The sequence below is a fragment of the Paroedura picta genome, chromosome 17 (assembly GCF_049243985.1).
Source record: "Paroedura picta isolate Pp20150507F chromosome 17, Ppicta_v3.0, whole genome shotgun sequence".
NCBI lineage: Eukaryota > Metazoa > Chordata > Lepidosauria > Squamata > Gekkonidae > Paroedura > Paroedura picta.
In genome coordinates, this window is record NC_135385.1 from 24,113,343 (window position 1) to 24,134,696 (window position 21,354).

The following is a 21,354-nucleotide window of genomic DNA, read 5'->3' on the forward strand; positions in this document are numbered from 1 at the left end:
CCCGACCATGCTTGAAGGGCACGGCTGCCAGGTGGGAAACTACTCCTGTAGCAGCTTTGGCCACTTTCTTCCTCGGGGCTGGACTCGTGAAGGGGAAGTCTGGTTGGTGGGTTCCAGTCTCCAAGTTGGCTTTCCCACCAGATTAGGGACTCTTGCCCAGAGACCAGCTTAAGTCTCTCTCTGTCTGTGTGTGCATCCCCCCCCCCACACACTCCTTTCCTCTAAGGAATCCAGGGAGGCCTATGTGGCTCTCCTCTAGCTCATCCTCAACACAACTGCCCTGTGAGGGTGGCTGGGCTTAGAAAGAACGGCCGGTCCAGGGCCAGCCATCAGCTGTCTGCTCAAGGAAGGATTTGAACCCGTCTCTCCCCAGACTGTAGTTCAGCACGTGAGCCACTATACCGTACTGGTTCCCGTCAGGCGGAAGGAGGGGAGGAGGGTCGCTCTCGCCCAGCCTTATTGATGGGTCTCGCGTTCAAATTCTGTGGGACATGGCTGCCGATTAGCAAAGTCCGGGTTGGAAGCGTGACTGGGACAGAACTCCACAGAACTCACAGGGTTGGTTGACGGATGTCTTGTTCAGCCAAAGGCCAGCATCCCGACCGACTCCCGTCCCAGGTGGTCTCGCTGGCCAGGCGGCAGGATTCCCTTGGCCAGCCCCATTGAGGCTCTCGGGCGGGCTGCGTCCCTCCTCAGCATTCCCTCTCGCTCTCTCCCAGGCAGTCCTCGGGGGCTTCCTCCGCAGGCATCGGGGCTTCCGACGCAGAATGCATCAGAGGCAAGATGAGGTCGTCCATATTTGGCATCACAAAAATTTTCTAGCGGGGAGAGAGACTCGAGTTGAGAAGCCACCAGGCCTCAGTAGCAACAGTTAATGCTTATTCTCTGGTGTTTTTGTGATGGAAACCCATCATCCCCCAGGGGAGAGAGGTGGTGGATCTAGGAGGGTTTCAAACCCCTAAATACCTGGAATTCGTGCTGCAGTTTCTTCTCGATCCACTCGGTCACGTGGATGAAGGTGACCTCCCGCTCCCCGAGCTTCGGGCGCACTTTCAGATCCAGCTGGGGGGGAGTCTTAAAGCTGTACCTGCAGAGGGGAGGAGGCAAGAGGGACCCGTGCTGACCTCTTGGGGCATTCCTGCAGTAGGCCCAGGCCCTTCCCTGCAGGAGAGGGAGCACCGTGGGTCAAAGGTGTGGGCTGGTCCTGTTTCTGCTTCAGAGAAGTGACCGGGGAGGAGAGAGCCTTCCCCTCTTACCAGACTCGGTCGGTTGGGGGCGGAGGGATGTTGACCGTCAAGGTGCCCGTCAGCTCCTGGACCTCCACCGTGAGCAGCAGCGGCGTGTTGGAGACCTCCTCGATCTTCTTCTTGATGAATTCGTTCTCGGTAGCCTTCTGGAAGTACTTGGACTTGGCGATCTTGTCCACCAGGCGCAGGATTTTCCGGCTCGTGCTGTTTCCGACGACGTGGCTAAGAGAGAGGAGAATGGGGGGAGTCAGGCCGGATTGGCGTAAGCACTGAGAAGCAGGCGCTGGCACACCTACCGTGAGCTGCGTGGCAAGATCCCTGGCCAGCCTCCCTCCGCTTTTCCCTGCCTTGGGCTGGTTCCCTGCCTCCTCTGCTCTCCCTCCTGAAATCGGACGGCACTATCGCTTTGACTTTCAGCTCCGCCGTGACCCCTGGGTCAGCCAGCATGCGTGAGAGGAGGGGTGGCCAGCTGTGGCTCTCCAGATGTCCATGGACCACAGTTCCCATGAGCCCCTGCCAGCTCACCCAGCAGGCTTCTGCGGAAGAGGTAGGGATTTGGACCGGGGTCGTCCAGATCCGAGTCCGGCGCCCTTAACCCCACTACGGATCTCCCTCCCCCGGGGTCATTGGCAGAGAAGGAATTGCGGCTGGGGGGGTTACGAATTTACTCCAGTCCGTTGAAAAAGTCGAGGAGACTCTATGGTGTACCCTTCAGCCCCAGGAGGGATGTTCCTGTCTCCGGGGACGCCTGAAGGCTCCACGGCGGGAAGCTCTTCCTCCTCGGAGGATCCGGCGCTGGAAGACTCTGCGTCGCTGTCAGCCAGGAGCACTAAACGGGGCTGGATGCTGCAAGGAAGCGGAGGAGCGAGTCAGCCGTTTGCGAAGACTGGAGCCTGCGGAGGCGGGCTGTTACCTGCACCCAGGTACTATGGGGAATCTTTTAGCAGACCTTCTGGCGGGAGGCCCAGAAGAATGGGCCCTGCTCCCTGCCCTGGCCAGGCCCCCCACGGAAAGCCTCGTCGCTCGGCTGTCACTGCCTGCGGAGGGGCCGGGAGCAGGCAGATGTCGCGGCTGTTATTTTTATCGGGCCATCCAAGTTATTCCTGGTCCCGCTTGGCATTCTTCAAACCCTGAAATTGAACTCCTTTTGAAACTAGAGAAAGAGAGAATATGCACTGTGCACGTGGTTCGCTCTCCCCTGATTGATTGATTTAGATAATCCATCCGCCAGCTCTTTCTGCTCAGGAGGGCTGATCTGTGATCACAAGCCCAGCCCTTCCCTCGTGGTGGTCCCTGCCCCCTGCCCCCCAGTCCTTCAGGCAGGCAGAAGCCTGAGAGTTGCGATAGTCAAGCCCAGACCCATCTCAGAAACTGGCAAGGGTTTCGGACGGAGGTGAGCTTTCGAGAGCCAAAAGCGCGTCTTTGACTCCCAAAAGCTCACGCCCTGAACATCTCAAATCAAACTCTTCTACCCCCGACCAAGACCGCGAAGGGGAGAAGCTGCCTCTGGCAGAACCTGATCCTCTTTGCGGTCGTATTTTGGCCTCTTTCCTGGAACGATAAAACTCCAGCTGTCGCATCCCCTGTTCCGACCAACAAGAAGGATCTCAGACAGATGGCTCAGCCCGATCTGGGGGCGGGGCGGGGGTCAGTCCCACTCATCCCTTGATCTGCCTTATCGGGCTGAAATTCAACCGGGGGACGACGGCTCTCCAGGCCCCCATTAGCCGACTGCTCTAATCTGGGCTGTGTTGGCGCATCGTCATTTCCCCCCCAGGCGCTTGTAACCGGAAGGTGTTGCGTGTTTCAAACATGGAACTGAGGCTGCTCAGACTGGCACTGGGCCGTCTCCCACACAGCAGGGGCCGAAATAGATGCACGCAGCCTTCCCTGACATTTGGGCAAGGCCGTGAAGCGAGCGGTGCAGTTTTAGGAGGCATCGCAGACATTTCAGAGGGTCGTTTTGACTTGCCCCATCTTCCCAATTCAGTGCAAAGGGAACAGCGCATCACAGAGGTGGGTGTGAGTTGCTCACTTTACAGAAAAAAGGATCCACGGGAAAACCTTTCTGGCAGATTGAGGCCCACCTTTGAAACGCTTCTGGTGGGGACGAGGAGCAGAGATTGGCTGATCCAGCGGGCTGACCAAGTAGGGCTGAACCAGGCAGTAGAGATCAGTCCATCTGGAGTAAGCAGCTGCCCTGCAAGTGTGGGACTCTATGGTATTATTCCCTCCCCTCCCCAAGCCCTGCTTCCCTCAGGCTCCAAAACCCAAATTGTCCAAGTCTTTCCCACCCCAGTGTTGGCAAGTATGAAAGGCCCACGGGAAAGGGGCAGCACGGCCTTACCCTTCCCCGCCGGGGTCCACCTTCCCGTTCTCCTCCGCCAGGGCTTCTTTCCCAAGTTTGCACAGGTTCATCTTGGTCTCCAGGGTCATCTGCAGGGGCCCGCTGTAGGTCACCTCCAAGTCGACCCAAAGCCCTGCGGAGCAAAGCGGGACAAGCGTGAAAGTGGATCGGACCTTTGCCCGCACCCTCCACTGAATCCGCCGCTCGGGCGGATAGCGTCTCAGCCGGGGGGTGGCAGAGGGACTGGGGGAGAGCGCGAGGGGAGGGACAGCCGTCTGTAGCCGCTTGGCACGAGTAAAGCCTCAGCTTCGTGACGTTCTCAGGTTTGGGGGATGGAGAAAGGAAGGACCGTCGCTACTGATCAGAGCAGTCCGTGGCGGGCGAAGCAGGCCCCAGGCAGCGTCTGCGTTCAGCACGCCTCCCAGCCCCCGGACGCGTGGCCCCTCGGGACTCACCTCGGGGATCGACGGTTGGGCTGGAGATGCCGGCCACGTGAGGGATGGAGGTGCCCATGTCCAGCTCGGTGAGCGTGAGTTCATTCATGAAATAGGGCAGCTGGGCCGGAGCGAAAGGGGGGAGGAGAAAGACAGAAGCCGTCCCTTTTACTAGAAACAGAGATCCCTCCTCTCCCCAAATCCACCCCCAAATCTCCAGGCATTTCCCAGCCTGGGGCTGGCAAGCCTAGCTGGGTTAACCACGTCCGTCCCGACCCCAGGAGCCGGAGGAAGCTCCAGCGGGAGAGTCGGGGGCAGCGCCTCTCCCTCACCTTGATCCGTCCCAGTTTCTTCTGGACCTTGTCTGAGACCTGGTCCGCCCAATATTTCTCCCTCAGGAAGTCCCAGAACATCCGCCCCAGCACCGCGTTGACCCAGGCCGTCTGCGGCTCGCTGCCGATGCTGTCGTCTCCGAGGCTCTGGGCCGGACAAAGGGGAGAGAAGCCGGAGCGTGAGGACGGGGGACGCTCACCCGCGGACAGAGGGGTGAGTCGCCAACTGGACTCAATGTGTCCTCACACATCCTTCAGGGCTTTCGGGAGAGGAACCGGGTCACGTGGCTGTAGAGGAGCGAGATTCCAGAGCCATGAGATTCTCGGGGGGGGGGGGGGAGTCCAAAGGGAGGTGGAGGGGTTCTGAAGACAAAGCGGAAGTCCTCCCCAGGCTCAAGTGGTCCTACCCCTGCCGGCAGCCGGTTCAGGCCCATTTTCATCCAGAGACATTTTCTCGGCCCCCTGGCTTGTTCCTCACCTTTTTGGGAGTCAGGCTCCCAGCCGCCCCGGGGCAGGGGCTCTCGGGAGAGCTGGGGTTGTTTGCTGCCGGAACCGTCCGGGACATGTACATGTTGTAGTCCAGCAGCAGCTTCTCCCGCACGTTCCCGGCCAGATCCTTGGGCTTGGCCAAAGAAGGGAGGTCTTCCGTACTTCCCCGGCTGCTGCTGCTGCTGCTCCGTGTCCCTCTCCCGGACGGGCTGAGCTGGTTTGCGCCTGCCGCGGAGAGAAAGGGGAGACCGTGAGCGAGACCGGCTGGAGCTTGTAGGGCTCTGCGTCTTCTGCAGCTATGGTGAGCATGGCTGTCTTCGAGATTGAAACCTCCATTGACAAACATGTTTTTAGAACTTGGGCAAGCTAGGTGGGGGTTTTGCCCTTCAGGGCTTCTGATTGGTTGGACAGGCATCCTGTTAAATACAGCATAAGATTAACCATGTTGTGCCAGGCCAGTGGCCCCTCCAGCCCAACACTCCCCCTGTGGCCCCCCCAGCCCCAAGGAGACCCAGTGGGCCCAGGCCCCTCTCCTCCTTTACCTGCCCTGGTCTCGCTTTGACCGGCATTGGGTGGCTCGTGACCTTTGGCCTGGGAGGCCCTGGTGAGATGCTGGAACCACTCCTCCTTCTCCCGGCCCGTTCTGCCAAAGAGGTACAGAGTCCTTTCCCGGGGGTCCTCCGGGAGCTTCGGAGGGGTGTCCTGGCCGGGGGGCTGCCTCTTCTTAGCACTCTGCTCTTTTGGGGGGTCTGCGTCGTGCTCAGCGGACCCCTTGCTGGCCGGATCATCGGACTCGGGCAGGAGGACGCAGACGGGGTATTTCTTGTTCCACATCCTCTTCCGAGCCAGCCCAGGAGGAAAGAGGAAGACCTGGAACACCAAGAGGAGAAGTCAGACCCTGCCCATTGAGGTGGGCTGCGTGGATGGCTCACCGCGCTGGATGAAGGGACTGCAAAACGGAGGGCAGAGCCCTTGAGGAGAAGGCAGGACGCGCGCTGCTTAAGCCCTTTGTCCCCCTGGGCCTTACCTTCGCGCCACGCAGGTCGTACTGGTGGTGACTCACAAAAGCCACGTCCGCAATCTCTTCGTCAAAGGTGGCCCTCCGGGGGATGTTGCTTTTGGGGTAGGAGAGCTTCACGGAGGAGTCTTCCAGCGTCACAAACACAGAGTGCGTCAGCGACGGGTGGTAGAGCTCCGGGTCGTAGAAGTACATTTCGTTCATCCAGCCCTGGGAGGGGAAGGAAACGCCTCTGGGGCACGGTGCCACACAGCCCTTTCCCCTCCTAGGGGAGCTTCTCTCCGTGCTCGGGGGATGGGCTGTCCCTCCCACCCGGAGCCTGGCACCCCTACCCTGGAGTCGCGTGTGGCTCCGCTTACCTTAAGCCCGTCGGGCTCCTGCTGCGGCTGTCGGTTCAGCACCTCCCAGGGCATTTTCCCCCAACGCGGTTGCGTTTCCCGCCGAGCCAGGGAGCGCTTGGGCACCAAGAGGAAGATGATCAGGAAGCCCAACATGAACCCACCGGCCAGGCCGAGGAGGAGGCCGGAGACGTAGGGTGGCAGAGGCAGGACAAAGTAATTGTAGGCCAGCAGGGCGATGCAGGCGAGGGCTTTGCCTGGCACGGTGCCCCGGGGCTGCGTTGGGCACAAGACCTCCAGAGGCCGGACGGTCCGCACCTCGTCCTCGCCAGGCCCTTTCTCCGGAGCCACCTCGACCACCTGGATGACGTCTCCGTAGGAGCAGATCTCGTACCGGCAGTTTGAGGAAGGCCCCCACTTCTGCCCTGCGGGCGGGCCCTCCTCTCCCTGGCTCCTTCGGCTGGGCTGGCCCCACAGGGCCCCTTGCGGAGAGCCGTGGCCCTCGCTCTTGGCTTCCGGGGCGGGGGAGTCTCTCCGGAGGCTGGCGGGAGCTTCGAGGACGTGATTGCCAGGAGGGCCGGGCTTGGCTTTGGGAGAAGAAGGGCTGTTCTCGTCGCCTATGATCCTGCTGAGCCTGCTGAGTGGCTCCTGCATGGCCTCCGAGAAGCGCCGCTTGGTGTCCTCGAACTTGGCTTCCTGCGCCTTGAAGAAGCTGCCTTTGCCCTCCAAGGGGGAGGTGCTGGGCGAGGAGGGGGCCGTCCGGGAGTCGCCGTTCTTGCCCTTGGGGTGGGTGATCTGGCGCCAGCGGTGGACGTTGAGCTTGGAGTCCGATTTGGATTGCGTCACCTCCGGCTCCAGGCGGGAGATCTCGGTGGAGATGGACTTGACCAGGCTCAGGAGCGGCTGGGGCCGGAGGGAGGCCCCCTCCCGGGACTCGATCTCCGTCGAGAGGGACTTCACCAGGTTGATCAGCGGCTTGGGGCCCTGCTGGTGGACGAGCCCGGCCGAGCTCTGTGGCGGGAAACTCGCGGGGGAGAAATCGGAGTCCGGCGGAGAGGGGGCTCCCCGGAGGATGGGCCCCGCAGGGAGGGCCTCTTTGCACGGGGAGAGGCTTTCCGGGAGGCCCACAATGGCTCCTTCCTCCTCCTCGTCCCAGGCGAAGATCAGTTCGTTCCCGTCCGTGCCTCCCCACTCGTCTCGCGGTTGTGAGAACGCCAACTCTTGGGAGCCCACTCGAGAAGAGGGCTTTGTCGCAGAAGGGCTCGAGGCCGTTCCGGACCGGTCAGCCATGGCTCACCTCCTCAGCAGAGCCGGACCTACAAGGCGGGGAGACAGGCAAACCTTGAGGCAGGGAGGGAGAAGCCTCCGGAACAGGCTCTGCAGGGCCCCACGGTCGAAGCCACTCGGCTCCTTTAAGTTTCCTGTGTCGTACCTCCACCAGGGGGGCACCATGACACCTGCCAACCCCCTTCTGGGTGCCCACCGGGTGCTTTTAAAAGATGGACGGGCCGTGCGGTTTCTTGCTCCAGCGGCTAGTGGGGACGGGCAGGGCGGAAAAGCAATATTAAACAAACTCAGGATATTCAAGCCAAGATCATGTCATTTCAGCAGCTGCCGCTCCCACAGCATGTCTCTTTCATCCCCCCCCCCTCATCTTTTTGGGGAGAAGGGCAGCTCGAGAGCTCTCCGGAATCTTTTCCTCCTCCCGCCCCTTCTCCATCGGCCTTCCAACGAGCGCCCTCCCACACGAACCGTGCCAGGTATCGAAATGACCCTCCGCACTGGAGCGGCCGCTGGGCTTTTCTAGCGCGATGACACAGGGCCGGCGCCAGGGATTAAGGGAGGGAAATCTTCTTACTCTCTCCATCGCCTAATGGCCACGCGGGGCCCAGTGCCAAGTGCTCAAGATGATGACTGATTTATTTCTTTTGTGGGGCCTCGTGACTGTCGGCTTGTCATTGACTTTAATCAGAGAGCGACTCACGGACCGACCATTGTGTGAGTCCACAGCCCCTTTGAAGGCCCAGTCCGTTTTATGCACGGACTGCAAGCTTTTGCGTGCACACCGGAGCTCACACCTTGAATAAAACTCAGTCGGTCTTAAAGGTGCCACTGGGCTCCGCTACCGACGTCATGAGCTGACAAGTTAAATTTAAAATCTGTGCTTTCTCCCCCACCTTGCAGAAACTTTAAAGTAAGTTAGTTGTTAGGGAACGCTTCCGCCGACCTCTGTCTGTCTTCTCCTCCCCGTCCTTTTTAATCTGGTGTCTTGATCATATAACCTTCAGCTGCCTGGAACACCAAAAATAATAGAGCCGGTCTCTTCTACGGCCTCAGCACTTCTGTCTGCTGTCAATCACTGCCCTCCTGCATTGTGTGGCTTCTAAATACCCCAAAGGCGGCCTGCGTCTCCTGAGAGGTTATTAACTTTCTGGAAGCCCGATCGATAGCACAGTAATGATACAGTCCAGATTTAGAAAGCTCATTTCGTCCCGAAGGAACGCAGAGTACACAGCCACGGGTAGGAGCATCCCGCCTGGGGGACAGAGGCCAGTAGCCATCTGGGAGGGAGGGAAGGCATTTATCAGCAGACGCTGGAGTTGTCCAGCAAGGTCGTGTTGCTCAGTTCGCGTTGCTGAGCTTTGCAGATGTTTATGGCCAGGAGTTTCCCTCGTTGATTTGGGCTTGGTAGGAGTGCTAGAATTCATCCCGTACCTTCCTCTGCCAGCCTCAGAGAAGGGCAGATTAGCAACTCACTTAGACTGTCTCTCCCTTTGAAGAACGCTTAAAATATGTCACCTGAGCCAGGGCTCGCCAGTTCTCTGCGTGGGAATTCTGAGGCTTTTTCATTGGACGGCAGGCAAAGGAGGGGTAAGATTTCCCCACTGGGAAACTGCTGGAGATGTGGGGCCAGAGCCTGGGAGGACAGGGACCTCCGTGGGGTGCAGTGCCACAGAGTCCCCCCCCCCCTCCCCAAGTAGCCATTTTCTCCAGGGGGACTGATGTCGGTAGTCTGGAGACGGGCTGTAATTACGGGGGATCCCCAGGCCCCACCTGGAGGCTGGCATCCCTCCCTGATGGCCACGTTGAACATTCAGCATGCCACAGTGAATACTGAACTCAGCCAAAGCTGCCAGCATAACCCCGTACCCTCTAAGATGCCACAAATCTCTGGTTTTCTGCTTGTGATGCCTGCAGTGCACGTTGCCGCAACTTGAATCCTTTGGCCCCACCCTGAAAACTTTCCTGCGGCAGTTCCTCTTTGCAAAGGAGGCCCTTGACCCCCTACTCCAGTTTTGGCTTTCCTTTGCTTTGAAGGGACTCCCGCGGCGTCCCCAAACTCCCTCGTCTAATTATCCTTGCCGAAAGCTTAATTGCTGCCGGGATTCGGTCGTGGCCCACAAGCTCTTCTCCTTGTCTCCTGACAAAGGGCAGACCCACGCATGGTGCAACCCGAAATTAGTTCCGCTCGCGGCACTGGCCTTCTCCCTCCCCAAGGAACGGTGGTCCCAGGAGAGCCCCCCCCCGCCCTGGACAAGCAGGATCCAGAGGCAAAGGAGGAGGAACGCTGAACAGGAGAAGAGCTGGCTTGTTAGACCCCTGAAGGAGGAGTCCCAGTGTGACTGATCAGCCTCTTTCCCTTCCTCTCCCTGCCACAGACACCCTGTGAGGCAGGTCAGACTAAGAGAGCTCTGCGAGAACAGCCCTAAGAGCACTGTGACTGGCCCAAGATTCGCCCAGTTTGGCAGATGTATGCACATCTCTGAGCTGGCAAATCCCTGGAGATTGGGGCGGAGCCTGAGGAGGGCGGGGCTCAGGAAGGGGAGGGACCTCAGCAGAGTGTCATTCCGTAGACCCCCCCTCCAGAGCAGCCATTTTCCCTAGGAGCCTCCATCTCTGTCGCCCGGAGCTCAGCCGCAATCCTGGGCGCGCTCTCGCTCCCACGTGGAGGGGCGACTTGAGAGCAGGCACCCAAACGTCACTTTGAGAAAGATTCCCAACTGTTCTGCCCAGCGCCACAGGCAGACGCCAGGGAGCCCCGAGGCCTCTTTTCCAGGCTCTGGTGCCTGAAGACACCTCCTCTGCCTCCCCCATCTCCGCCGCCTCCGCTCTCCGACTCGAGAGGGACGTGATTCAGCGTGAAAACGCAGCTTCGGGGCTGCCAAGAACAGCCTGGCTCCGGGATCCGCTAGAAGGGGGAGCGGTTTTCATGCCATGGGGGGGGGGGCCTTTTGGAGAAATGGCATCAAGCCAATTTCCTCATGAGGCATTTTAAAAGAGCCCCAGCCCAGACCTGGCAACCTTGGCTGCAGGGGAGGAAGCATGGGGCTGCAGAGCTAGGGGATGCCAGCCCTCCAGGTGGGGCCTGGGGATCCGTGGGAATTGCAGCTTCTCTCCAAACTACCGAGACCAGCTCCCCTGGAGCAAAGGGCAGCTTTGGGAGGGGGACTCCATGGCTTTGGAGCCTCCCGGCTGGGCGGAAGGGAGGAAGCGGCTTCCTTGGAAAGGTGATGCTGGGGGAAAGCTTAGTGGCCACGGTGGCCCCCCAGGCTAGCTGATCCGCCGGCTGGGCTATTCTGGACCATTTCTTCCAAACCGCTTTGTGTGGGGAGAGGTGGGGCGAGAGGCTCTCACGGAATCAAGGTCCCTCTGCCCTTGGCTGCCTGCGGGGCCAGTGCGTCAAATGTGCTCTTGGCAGCTCACGGGAGTGGAAGAGCGTGAGGGATTGGGCAGTGCTCCATGCCTGGCAGCAGAGGGGCTCCGTGGTCCTGAAGCGGGGCCTCCCGTCCCTGGGCCTCTCCCCTAGACTGATGAGTCTGAAGGAAGCGGAGGCCGGCCGGAGTCAGGGTGGCTCGGCCCTGCCGCCTCGTGGAACCGTCCCCCGCCCAGCCTGTGTGGCTCTCTGCTCGGCAAGCCGGTCTCTGCAAGGTTTGGTTGCAACGGCTGAGCCAGAAATCCTAGGAGGCAAAGCAAACGGGCATGAGTTCTGGATGAGGTTGGGAAATTCCTGGACATTTGGGAGGGGAGACTCAAGTCCAGCCCCCAACGCTCCTGTCCTCCAGGGGAACTGTATTTCCTGGCGATCTCCAGGCCCCGCCTGGCAATCGGCAACCGAGTCCCCTTTCAGAAGCTGGGTCGAGATGCCTGCCCGGCCAGGAGCAGGAATGGCCTTTGTGTTTTCCCTTCCAGGTCATCGATGACCACGAGGGGCATGACTTGGGCAGCAGCTGATGAACGCTTGCCCCAGGAGTTGTGGCTTGGGAGGAGATGTTTGCCACACTCCTCTGCCCTTCCCAAGAGCGGCTTTCAAATGCGGGGCGCGTGAACATGCAAAGGCGGAAGATGACACCCTCCCCTTCTAGCTCTCTGGGAAGCAGCAGAGCCAAGTTGGGCCCTGGCACCGCCAACGGAAGCTCGGTTGATCTTCAAGGTGCTGCAGGGCTCCAACTTGATTCTCACCGTGGCTGGCAGGTGCCTTGGGCAGAAGTGGGCATTCTGAGGAGCGCGTGGGAAATGGTGCTAAGCTGTGTCGTCCTGAAAAAACAGCCTTGTGCTTCGTGCAGTTGGCAGGAGCCCTCACAGTGTCTGGGGTCAGGAAAGACCCCTTCCAGGCGGCCTGGAGCCCCGTGGGAGGGCATGGGAGAAGTCTCTCCTCCCCCCACCCCCAAAAACTTTCTGTGCGGCTCGCCTGACCACGCCGGAAGACGGTGCCCCCCTGCCCCCTATCCCCCGCCCCCTTGCCGGCTCTCGCTCTGGGCAGCGGCCTCCCTGGCAGGAGAGAGACGGAGATGCGCACCCAGGGCCTGCTCTGACGTGCCGCAGTTCCTCTCTTCCGGACGCCAGCCTGAGCCAAGCGGTCCAGAGGGAGATCAGAAGGGGCCTCAACGGGCCGGAGACCCCCTCGGGCGGGGGGGAGAGCGAGGGCTGCGACCCACCGGGTGGGCTCCAGGGGAGGAGGGAAGCCGGACTGCCTGCCCTGCACCCCCAGGGTGTGAGCGAGAAGGGAGAGGCCCGGGGACTCGGTCCGGCCCCCCACCTCTCCTGCAGCAGGACCGGCATCCCCCTGCTGCCTCCCTCTGCTGCCTCCCCTGCTTCTCCAGTGGTTTCCCCCTTGCATTCCCCAACACAGATTCCGGGTCCCTATAAATGCGCCTGCCCCCCCCCCTCCCCCCCGGCACGCCCAGAGGGGTTTGGCCTTCTGAGAGCCCCCTGTCTCCATTCTGCCTGCGGCTGTCTTGAGGGGCACGGGTCTCGCCCCCAAAGGCCCCGGGCATCCCGTCACGAGCAGCAAGTGCCAGGAACGGCACCACACAGGACTCGCCCTGCAACAGATGAGGAGCAGGCCCACCCACCCCTCCTTGCTTGCTCTCCCCCCCCCACAAGAAAAGTTGTCCCCTCCTGTAGTCTGCCTTCTTAGCCCCCTTCCCACCCCCCACCCCCCACCCCGTGCACTCTAGTAGCGACGCATCCTCGGCTCTTGCTGCACTCACAGAAGCTGCGGAGGAGGAGGAGGAGGCGGTCTCGGGTGGGCTCCCATTCGCTTGCTCCGGCCGGGCGCCTGCCGGGAGGGCTTCCCGCTGCCTCTGCTGGGACCCGGGGCCGGGCTGGTGCCTCTGATCGCTTTCACGTGGGCAGAAGATGACGTCTGGGAGGATGGCCGGCCGGCCGGTCGGCCAGCTGATCCGCTCCAGCCTTAAGCCGGGAGGAGGAGGGGGATGCAGCCATCCGTGTGGCTCTGGCCGGGGGCAGCCGGGGGAGAGCGCTGCTGCCGGCCGGCCTCAGGGCGGCGGGGCCAGGGATGCGTCGGGAGCGGCATCCTTCGTGCACTGGGCAGCCGATGCTGCGGCAGGCGGAGGGCCACCGGCTGGGAGGCGTCTCAGAGCGAGGCCCTTCCCCGGTACGCTTGGAGCGAATCCCCGGCCGGGAGACGGTGCGGCTCCATGCTGCCTCGGAGGGGGGGGGGGGGGGGCACGCGCGTGCGGGGTGGGGTGGGGTGGGGTGGGGGTGCGGCACGAGCGACCCGGGTGCAGGGAGGGGGGAGGCCCGCGGATGGGTGCCTGCACCCCGCCCACCCCCCAAGACAAGGGCTTTGCCAAGCGGCTGGGAGCGGGCAAGAGATCTGCGGTGGGACAAAGCATCTCTTCTCCCGGCAGCTTTTGCAGAGCCCCCCTCCCCTCCCCTCCCCTCCCCACGCCTGCCTCCCACCAAGCGGGGCTGGCCAATCAGGGCCAAGAGGCGGGGCTTCCTGCCCCATCCCTCCTGCAAGAGGGGTCAGCTCAGGACAGCTGAGGAAGACCCCTTCCTGGGCGCCGGGTCCCTCGGCCTGGGGGTCCAAGGCTCCCCCCTTCTTGCCGATCTTTGTGGGGCTGTTATTTGAGGGACCTGGGTTCGAATCCCTACAAATGCCATGGAAGCTTGCTGGCCACACTCTCAGCCTGGCCCACCTTGCAGGGTACAAGTGGAGTGAATACAAAGAACAAATCCAGGCCATTGCCCTGCAAGGGCTGGCCCTGCTCTGTGTCACCAGGCTGCCTTTCTGTCCTCCTAAGGAGCGGCCCCTCCTCCTTTGTGCTGGTTGAGTTTTAGGATAGCTAATTCTGACTGGGCAGTGCCATCAGAGGCCCTGGTTGCCAGCCTCCAGGTGGTGGCTGGAGATCTACTGGGATCTCCTTTGCTCTCCAGGCGGCAGAGCTGAGCCCCCCAGGAGAAAGCGTCTGCTGGGAAAGATGGACCCTGTGACATCTGGGCCCCATTGAAGTCCTTCCCCTCCTCAAACCCACCCTCCTCAGTCTCCGTCCGTCCCGTCCCGTCCCCCAAAAAAACTTCCACGTATTTCCCCATTCGTAATCCTAGGGGAGGACCCATGGTGCTGGGCGAGGGGTAGCATTTGCTTTCGTATGGGGGGGGGGCGCATTCCCGAAACAGCCCCATCCCCTTCCCCTTCCCTCCCTGCACGTGTGAACACGGCCTCGCAGCCCCCCCGACCCGTGTCCAGCGGACCCGTGTCCGGCGCGTTGTCCAACAGCGCCCCCTGGCGCCTCTCTCGCGGGAACTGCAGGCGGCGGCGGAGGCGGAGCCGAGCGCCAGAAGGCCGAGGCGGCGGCCGGTTGCACAAGGACGGGGCGGCGGCGGCGGCGGCGGCGGCTGCCCGAGCGAGCGGAGCGGAGCGGCCATGTCCTTCTGCGCCTTCTCCGGAGGGGAGGTCTACCAGGACCACTTCGAGGCCGGTAAGGGGAGCCTCAGCGCCCCCCTTTCCCCCCCCCCCCGGGCCGGGCGCGGTGGAAAGCAAGCCCCCTTCCCGATGTGAGCCCCACAAAGGCTGACCCCGGGCCTGCACAGGCAGCAGGTCCCCGGAGAGAAATCGGAACGCAGCAGGATTGCCAGCCCCCAGGCCGGCCCGGGAGATCTCCCGGAACGGCGGCTCACCTTTCCCCTGGAGAAAATGGGTGGGCGCTGGGGCGTTTAAAGGGTGCCGATTCAAACTGGCTTTCTCTGGACAGAACAGGTGTCTGAATGTGTGTGGGGAGGGGGTTCGGTGGTGACAGACCCCTCTCCCGCGCCCCCCTCGTGTCCCCGGAAGCCCCCCCCATCCAGGTTTGCCGCCTGTCGTTTGAGTGGTTTCTATTTTTTAAAGAACATGCAAGAAACCCCCTGCTTCCCCCCGTCTTTTGTGCAGGAATCTACATTTGTGCCCGCTGTGGCTACGAGCTCTTCTCCAGCAAGACGAAATTCGCCCACTCGTCCCCATGGCCGGCTTTCACCGACACGGTCCACGCCGACAGCGTCTCCAAGCGGCCGGAGCGCGGGCGCCCAGGGGCCTTGAAGGTAAGCACGGGGGAGGCCGGGGCGGGTGTGCTGAGCATGCCCAGAGTGCCCTCGTGGTGAGGCCCTCGTGGTGTTGGTGCCCTCGCAGGTGACGTGTGGGAAGTGCGGCAGCGGCCTGGGCCACGAGTTCCTCAACGACGGCCCGAAGAAGGGCCAGTCCCGCTTCTGAATCTTCAGCAGCTCCCTCAAGTTCGTCCCTAAAGGTCAATCGCCGGCCGGGGGGGGGGGGGCACGGCTCCAAAGGGCAGGGAATTTGGTCTCGGGCCGTCCCGCCAGGCCGACTCCCACGCAAGGGGCCCAGTTGCCCAAGTCGCTCCTGAGAAGTTCTGCTGGGAGGCTCACGGGTTTCCCTCCGCCCTCTGTCTCTTTGGCTGCAGACCGGAAGAACTTGGGGGAGTAGCCGTCCGTCTCCCCGAGATGCCACGCGCCTTCTGAACCGCCCTGCGCTTGGAGGGGGCAGCTCTGCGCCAGCCTGCCGAGGGAGACCCACTGGCTGGACCCTTCTGCTCCACTTGGGAGCACTTCCCGAGGCTGGACGGAGGAGGCCCGGCCGGAGCCCTGGGCTGACCTCCTCCACGGCTTGCAGCCCCCCCACCCCTACCCCGCTGCTCCCAGGGTGGCTCCCGTGGGGGACCCCAGCCCAGTCCGCTCTCTGCTTCCCGCCCCCCCCCTCCTCCCTCTCTGCCGTTAATCAATAAGGTTGCCGCCCCTTTGCCAGCAAGCAGCCAAAGTCCAAAGGTCTGCGTGGCTTCCGTGAGCGCTCTGGACTTGGCTGACTTCAGCGCCACCACCAAAAATCCAGGCGTAGCGTAGAGTCCAACACAATTTGGGCATGAGCTTTCGCTAGGCAGGGCTCCCTTCGTCGGATACCGTGAGCGTTGACGTGAAAGTTCATGCCCCCAACATTTGGCTGGTCCGTAAGGGGCGCCTGGATCCCAGTCTAGCTGCTTCCCCTCCGGAACGAGATCCCAGGGTGGGTTTCGGGTGCCACGAACCCTTCTGCAGAGGGCTGCCGTTCATTCTCTGGGAGAGCCATTGGGGGCAGGAGCAAGACCCCCTCCCAAGCAACTGCTCAGCAAGGTCCTTCCCCCCAGGTGCCTCAAGAGGTCCCGGTGACCCCCACCAAGCAGCCTCCGGTTCCTGCCCCCTCACTGTTGGCTGGAGGGGATGGAATCCGTGATCGGAGGAGTCCTTCCCAGGATCCTTTGCAGGGGAAGTTGGGGCGTCACCTCTTGAGCCTCCCCCAGCCTGGAGCTCTTTCTCTGCCTTACGTTGGCCTGCCTCATGGCACATCCGGCTCCCTCCAAAAGGGCTTGGAATTCGTGCCTGGCCTTCGTCCCCTTCCCACTTTCTGGCCCTCTTTCTGTCCCCGACCCCTCTGGCCAGCAGGACTCTGTGGCATCTGAAACCCCCTCCTAGAGGAGCAGGAGAGCATCCCCCTCCCCCCGGCCCACTCCCAGGGGCCATGTCCTGGCGGAGACTCATCGTATGAATCGCCCCTCCCAAAGCTCCGTCCTGGAGACCAGGGGTGAGGAAGGCCGAGATGAGGCACCCAGGAAATGCCCCCAGGGAGTCCCTGCTGCGTCTCTCCGTCTAGAGAGCTGCCTTGAATCTGCAAATGACATTGTAGCCTCCCCAGCTTCCCACCCCCTCCTTTCCAGGCCAGGACAAGCCGCCTCGGTTGAACTGCTGCCCGTCTGGCAGTTAGGAAAGGTACGGGGGGGGGAGAGGGAGGGAGGGAGTAATCGGTTTGTCATTCAATTTTTTGGCACAGCACAGCTTTTGTCACTTTTTGCTTCAGTGGGTGGAGAGCCCGCTGCACGTGATTCAGGAGGGCGGTCCCTTGCATGCAGGAGCAGACAGCACCGCAGGGGTGCCGTTCCCCGCGTTGGATTGGCCAAAGGCACGCCGGATCGAGAGCACCGGCAGAGCGGAGAACTTCTGTAAGTCCAGGTTGAGACCAGAGAATCCCTGCTGGTCCTGAGAAACCGGGAACACGCCTGGACCCTTGCTCGACCGTGGCTTTTGTGGGACGCTTCTCCGGCCTGCGCTCTGGCTCCCGATGTCAGGAGGAGGACTCCGGCATCCCCGCACGCCTGGCTCAGGCTGTAGACACCAGCTGCGTACACGGAATTACCTCGCACCTTCTCAAAGGGCTAACGCGTTTGAGTCGCTGTTCCTTCCTCTCTGCCTGGCATCTCGAGCTCCCTTCCTGGGCCTGGAGTGAAGAGAGGACCTTCCAAAAACCTCGCGTCTCCGTCGGTCCTGACACATGAACAGCCGCCTCAGGCCACCCGACGGAAGAGGCAGAAAAGAGGCTGTGTCACATGCATGGTCTTTCCTGCTTTCTCTGTTCCATATGCCGGTTTATGACTGGCACAAAAATCTGCTGTTTACCTCTGCAGGGGAAGAAACCAATGTAATATTGATTTGACCACTAGAACTGTGGCTGTCCAGATGTCCGTGGACTACAATTCCCTTTACCCCCTGCCAAAACTGGCAAGGGCTCATGGGAATTGTAGTCCACGGACATCTGGACAGCCCTGCACTAGATAGAAGGCACAGATCACAGGTTGGGAGTGGAGGGAATCTAAGGCACCAGGGGGGGTGGAGAATACAGGAAGGCTCTAAGAAAGAAGCTGATGGAAAAACGGTGAACCAACTTTGGCCTTCTTGCCCCTGACAGGTTATGGCAGCCTAGAGAGCTCTGTGAATTGTAGTTCTGCAGTGGACTGAGAATTCTCCACAAACTCTTTCCAGGACTTACTTGAAGCAACTCGCAACGGTTAATCCAGCTCAGGTTTGCAGTTCAGGTGTATTTGCCAGTGAATATTGATCTCAGTTATGTTAGGATTGTTGGGGGGGGGGCGGGGTCGGCTTGTTCTTGATCCGCATTAAGGGGCACACGATCTCCCCAGCGGTAGAAACAGGGCCAGGAAACGGAGCAGGCAGTGGCAGGAGGAGATTTGCCCTGCAAGGTGTACGCTTGCTTGCATTTCTTCCGCCTCGCTCAGTGCCTTTGGTCAAACAGGTTCGCAAGGTTGGTGGAACGTGACGAAAGCCTGCCACAGCTGTTTGAGCAGCAGGCGAAAGCCGGGCAGGCGTGCGCCTCAAACGCAAAAGCTTATACCTCTAATAAATCTTGTTGGTTTTAAAAGGTGCCCCTGGACTCCAACTCTGTGCTGCTTCAGACCAACACGGCTGCCCCCCTGAATCGGTCTTTTATCGGGGAAGCCACGTTAGGGTCGGCTGCTCGTTGTGTCTCAGACTGGCGTTTGTTACCATCAACCTGGGCTCACTTTGGCTGCTCACATTTTGGATCGGTTTCTTTCATGCCGCCCTGATTCGCTGTTGTACTCAGAAGCCTGTTGCTTTCAGGGGGAGCCACCCCCCCTCAGGCAAACCCTTGGGGTGACCCCTGGGGTCTTCCCCTTCCCCTGGGGGACCTGCCCGACTCTCAAGTGGGTAGACCAGAACCTGAGCTTGGAGGAGAGAAAGGCCTAAAGGTCGCTCTGCCTCAGTGGATCAGCAGGGGGCAGTGCAGGATTAGTTTTGCTTCTGGAGAGGCAAAAGACCTAGAGGAGAAGGGCTGGCTATTAGGCCCTGCTCTTCACCACTGGCTTCTAATCCCCTTCCCTTCCTCTCCTCACAACAGGCCCCCTGCGAGGCGGGGCTGAGAGATTACATTCTTCTGGCAGCCTTTTCCGGGGGAGTTCAGCTCGGCCAGGTTCCCTCCTGGAGCAGCGGGAAAAGATGAACTGGGCTGGCTCCGAGGAGGAGGCAGCGGGCTCTTGGAAGGCTCCGGCCCGGCTCAGGGAACGCTCCGCTTTGCAAGTGTTGTGGTTTAGCACAAGGGGCTGTTTTTTTCCCATTTGGAGCTTGGCTCAAAAGGCTAAGCAGGGAAGTATGTTGTGAAGCACAGTCAGTACTGGCTCCGGAGGATTTACTTGATTTGAAGGCGAAAGACGGCCGCTGTGCTATCGGCAGCAGGATGCCGGCCTGGATTCCCTCCGGGGGCAAAGTCCCGTCATGACCTGCAGGGCAGCCCTGGGGCTTGGAGAGCAGGCCCAGCCTTCAGCCTGGCTCTGCCTCATCTGGAACCCCCCCCCCCCTCCCTTCTTCCCCGAAGGATCTGAGCATGCTGAGGGAGAGGCAGTCTGCACGTGCCCAGAGGCACCCTCGTGAGTCTGCCCATTCTGGACGGAGTATGAACATTGAGAGCCGGATAGAGAGCCGAGCCCCACCAAGTTAGTGAGCCCTGAGGAAAGAGCAGCTTTGAGCATGTGCAGAGTTCTTCCCTGGACAGGTAAAACATTTTGAGCTGGGGGGGGGGATCCTTGGTGCTTTGGGAGTCCAGCAGTTCCAGCTTTGGCCAGGGAGGGGCAGCAGCGGCCCATGCCCCAGGGACCTGCCTGCTAGAGCTTTCAGATCAAGGCCTGGCGGGTACCCTTCTACGGCTTTTTTTAGGAGGAGAGGGGGCCGGGGATGACTTCCCCTTTCAATGCACGACCAACGTGCTCTCTGGCCCTGCCGTCAGCCCTCCCGAATGCTCCCCCCCCCCCAGCCCCCGCAACCCAGCAGGCAGGCCTCCTTCCTCCCGCCCTTCAGCCCTTCAGCCCCTTGCCGTAATGACAGGCCATTAGGTGGCTGCCTGCTGACGGGGCGCCCACGCCTCTCTCTCTCTCTCTCGCGCGCGGGAAGTGCTGCAAACTGGGGGGGTTTGAAGTGGACCCGGAGTCACCTGACTTCCCTTGCTGGGGGCAGAGGGAGGGGCACAAAGGCACGGAAGGCTCCCAAGCATCCCCCCCCCCACAGGGCATCGGAGCGGCTCCCGGCCAGAATGCCGGGCGGCACGGTGGACCGCAGGCCTCACAAGACGAGGTGGAGGAGTTGGGGTCTAAGAAGGCAGCCAGGCACCTGGGCCACGTCGGCACAGGAATCGAGCTCTCATTTCCTCCCTTCGTCTCCCACCTTCCTTCCCTGTGGGGCCCCAAAGCGGCCGGCATTCTCCTCCTCCTCTCATTTCCCCCTGACAACGGCCCTGTGAGGGAGGCTGGGCCAAGAAGTGAGTCCCTGGGTTGAGCTTTAGCAGTGGCCCACCTCTGGATCGCCTTTTCCACACGGGAGAACCTGGTTGTGATGGCCACGGTGGCCCGGAAGCGGTGAGGCTGCCGGGTGCTGATTCCAGACCCCTGGGTCTAGTATTGCCTGCTCAGGCTGACAGCCGCTCTCCAGGGTCTCAGGCAGGCTGAGGCCTTCCGCATCACCTCCTGCTGACCCTTTTAGCTGGAGATGTCGGGGCTTGAAGGGGGGACTGTCCTTGTCACGCTCTGCCACTGAGCCACGACCCCTCCCATTCGGGTGGACTCTGCTGGCACCTGGGGCGGAGGTCCTGGCAAAACCCCAAGCATTTAAAGGTTTCTTTTCTGCCCACAGTGGGTCTGGCTCTCCTTGCTGCCCAGCTCGTGCCGTCCCAACCAGCTCCGTGGCATTTACTGGCCAGACAGGCAGGTAAGACAAGCAGGCATCTGAGGCCTCTCCCCAAAAGCAAAAGAAGGGCCCCGATCCCCCAGGGGCCGGAGCCCGGTCTGAGGCCGTATTCTGAAGGTGAGGCTGCCAAGGGGGAGCCCCCCCCCCCGGGGTCTTGCCACCTGCACATGTGGCCTCGTGTCCAAAGCAAGACCAATCTGGACAATTTGAGGGGGAGCTGTATTTTCACCCGAGACACGTTTGTGTCTTGCTGCAAAGCTGGCCAGGTGGTCTCCCTGCCTGGCGCCTCATGGCAGTAGAGAAAAGGGCTTTTTGGTTCCCTAAAATCAACGCCAAATGTTTGGGGTAGGGCCCCAGAACACCCTCCCACCCACCCGGCATCCTAATGCATCCGCCGTGGCTAGAGATACCGTGGAGAGTCTTCACCCGCCTTTTAAAATGCAAGATTAATTCTTGCACAGCGCTATTAATAGGCTGGGGGAAACCGGTTTTTCTTGGGCTTTGCCGGTCTGGGGGAGAAGGGGGAATTCATAGGCAGGCGGCAAGGCCAGCGGCTCAAGCGGACGGGAGGCCTGTGGGAGACACGGGTTCAAGTCCACACCCCTCCCGCCGGTGGAGGGGGGCGTTGGGCAGCGTCCCGCTCTCAGCCTGGCCTACTTTGCAAGGGGGTCGAGTCCAGAAGCAGTCCTGCCTGCAGGGCTCTTGGGAGCAAAGGTGGGACACAGATGCAACTCGGCTTTGGGGTTTGGGGGGACAAAGGGAGGAGGGTGGGATCCCCACCCATAGTGGCCGGGGATGACTTTGGCCCAGCTGCCCGACCTCACAGGGTTGCT

General features: G+C 61.3%; 2 protein-coding genes across 9 annotated transcripts; one reads left to right on the forward strand and one right to left on the reverse strand.

The window, feature by feature from the left end:
- Positions 1-639: 639 nt before the first annotated feature.
- LOC143827513 (testis-expressed protein 2-like) lies at positions 640-1,694 on the reverse strand. Its single transcript, XM_077317111.1, has 4 exons — positions 1,647-1,694; positions 1,257-1,516; positions 967-1,087; positions 640-818 (listed from the first exon to the last, which is right to left on the reverse strand). Exons 1-4 carry the CDS (start codon positions 1,692-1,694, stop codon positions 693-695), a joined length of 555 nt encoding a protein of 184 aa, XP_077173226.1. The 3' UTR covers positions 640-692.
- Positions 1,452-20,544, forward strand: MSRB1 (methionine sulfoxide reductase B1). 8 transcript variants are annotated; one of them, XR_013227282.1, is made up of 10 exons: positions 2,007-2,170; positions 3,025-3,263; positions 3,918-4,117; positions 4,427-4,574; positions 14,265-14,433; positions 14,883-15,031; positions 15,120-15,234; positions 15,409-17,831; positions 19,161-19,337; positions 20,468-20,544. XR_013227282.1 is itself a non-coding variant. In XM_077316898.1 (8 exons), exons 1-8 carry the CDS (start codon positions 1,693-1,695, stop codon positions 15,198-15,200), a joined length of 1,296 nt encoding a protein of 431 aa, XP_077173013.1. In that variant the 5' UTR covers positions 1,452-1,692. The 8 variants fall into 8 exon arrangements, 5 of the variants coding, with proteins under 5 accessions (XP_077173013.1, XP_077173015.1, XP_077173016.1 ...); XR_013227281.1 differs by lacking the exons at positions 19,161-19,337; positions 20,468-20,544 and having other exon boundaries at positions 15,409-16,744; positions 16,833-18,192; XM_077316898.1 differs by lacking the exons at positions 15,409-17,831; positions 19,161-19,337; positions 20,468-20,544 and adding an exon at positions 1,452-1,794 and having other exon boundaries at positions 1,963-2,170; positions 15,120-15,200.
- The last annotated feature ends 810 nt before the right edge of the window (positions 20,545-21,354 follow it).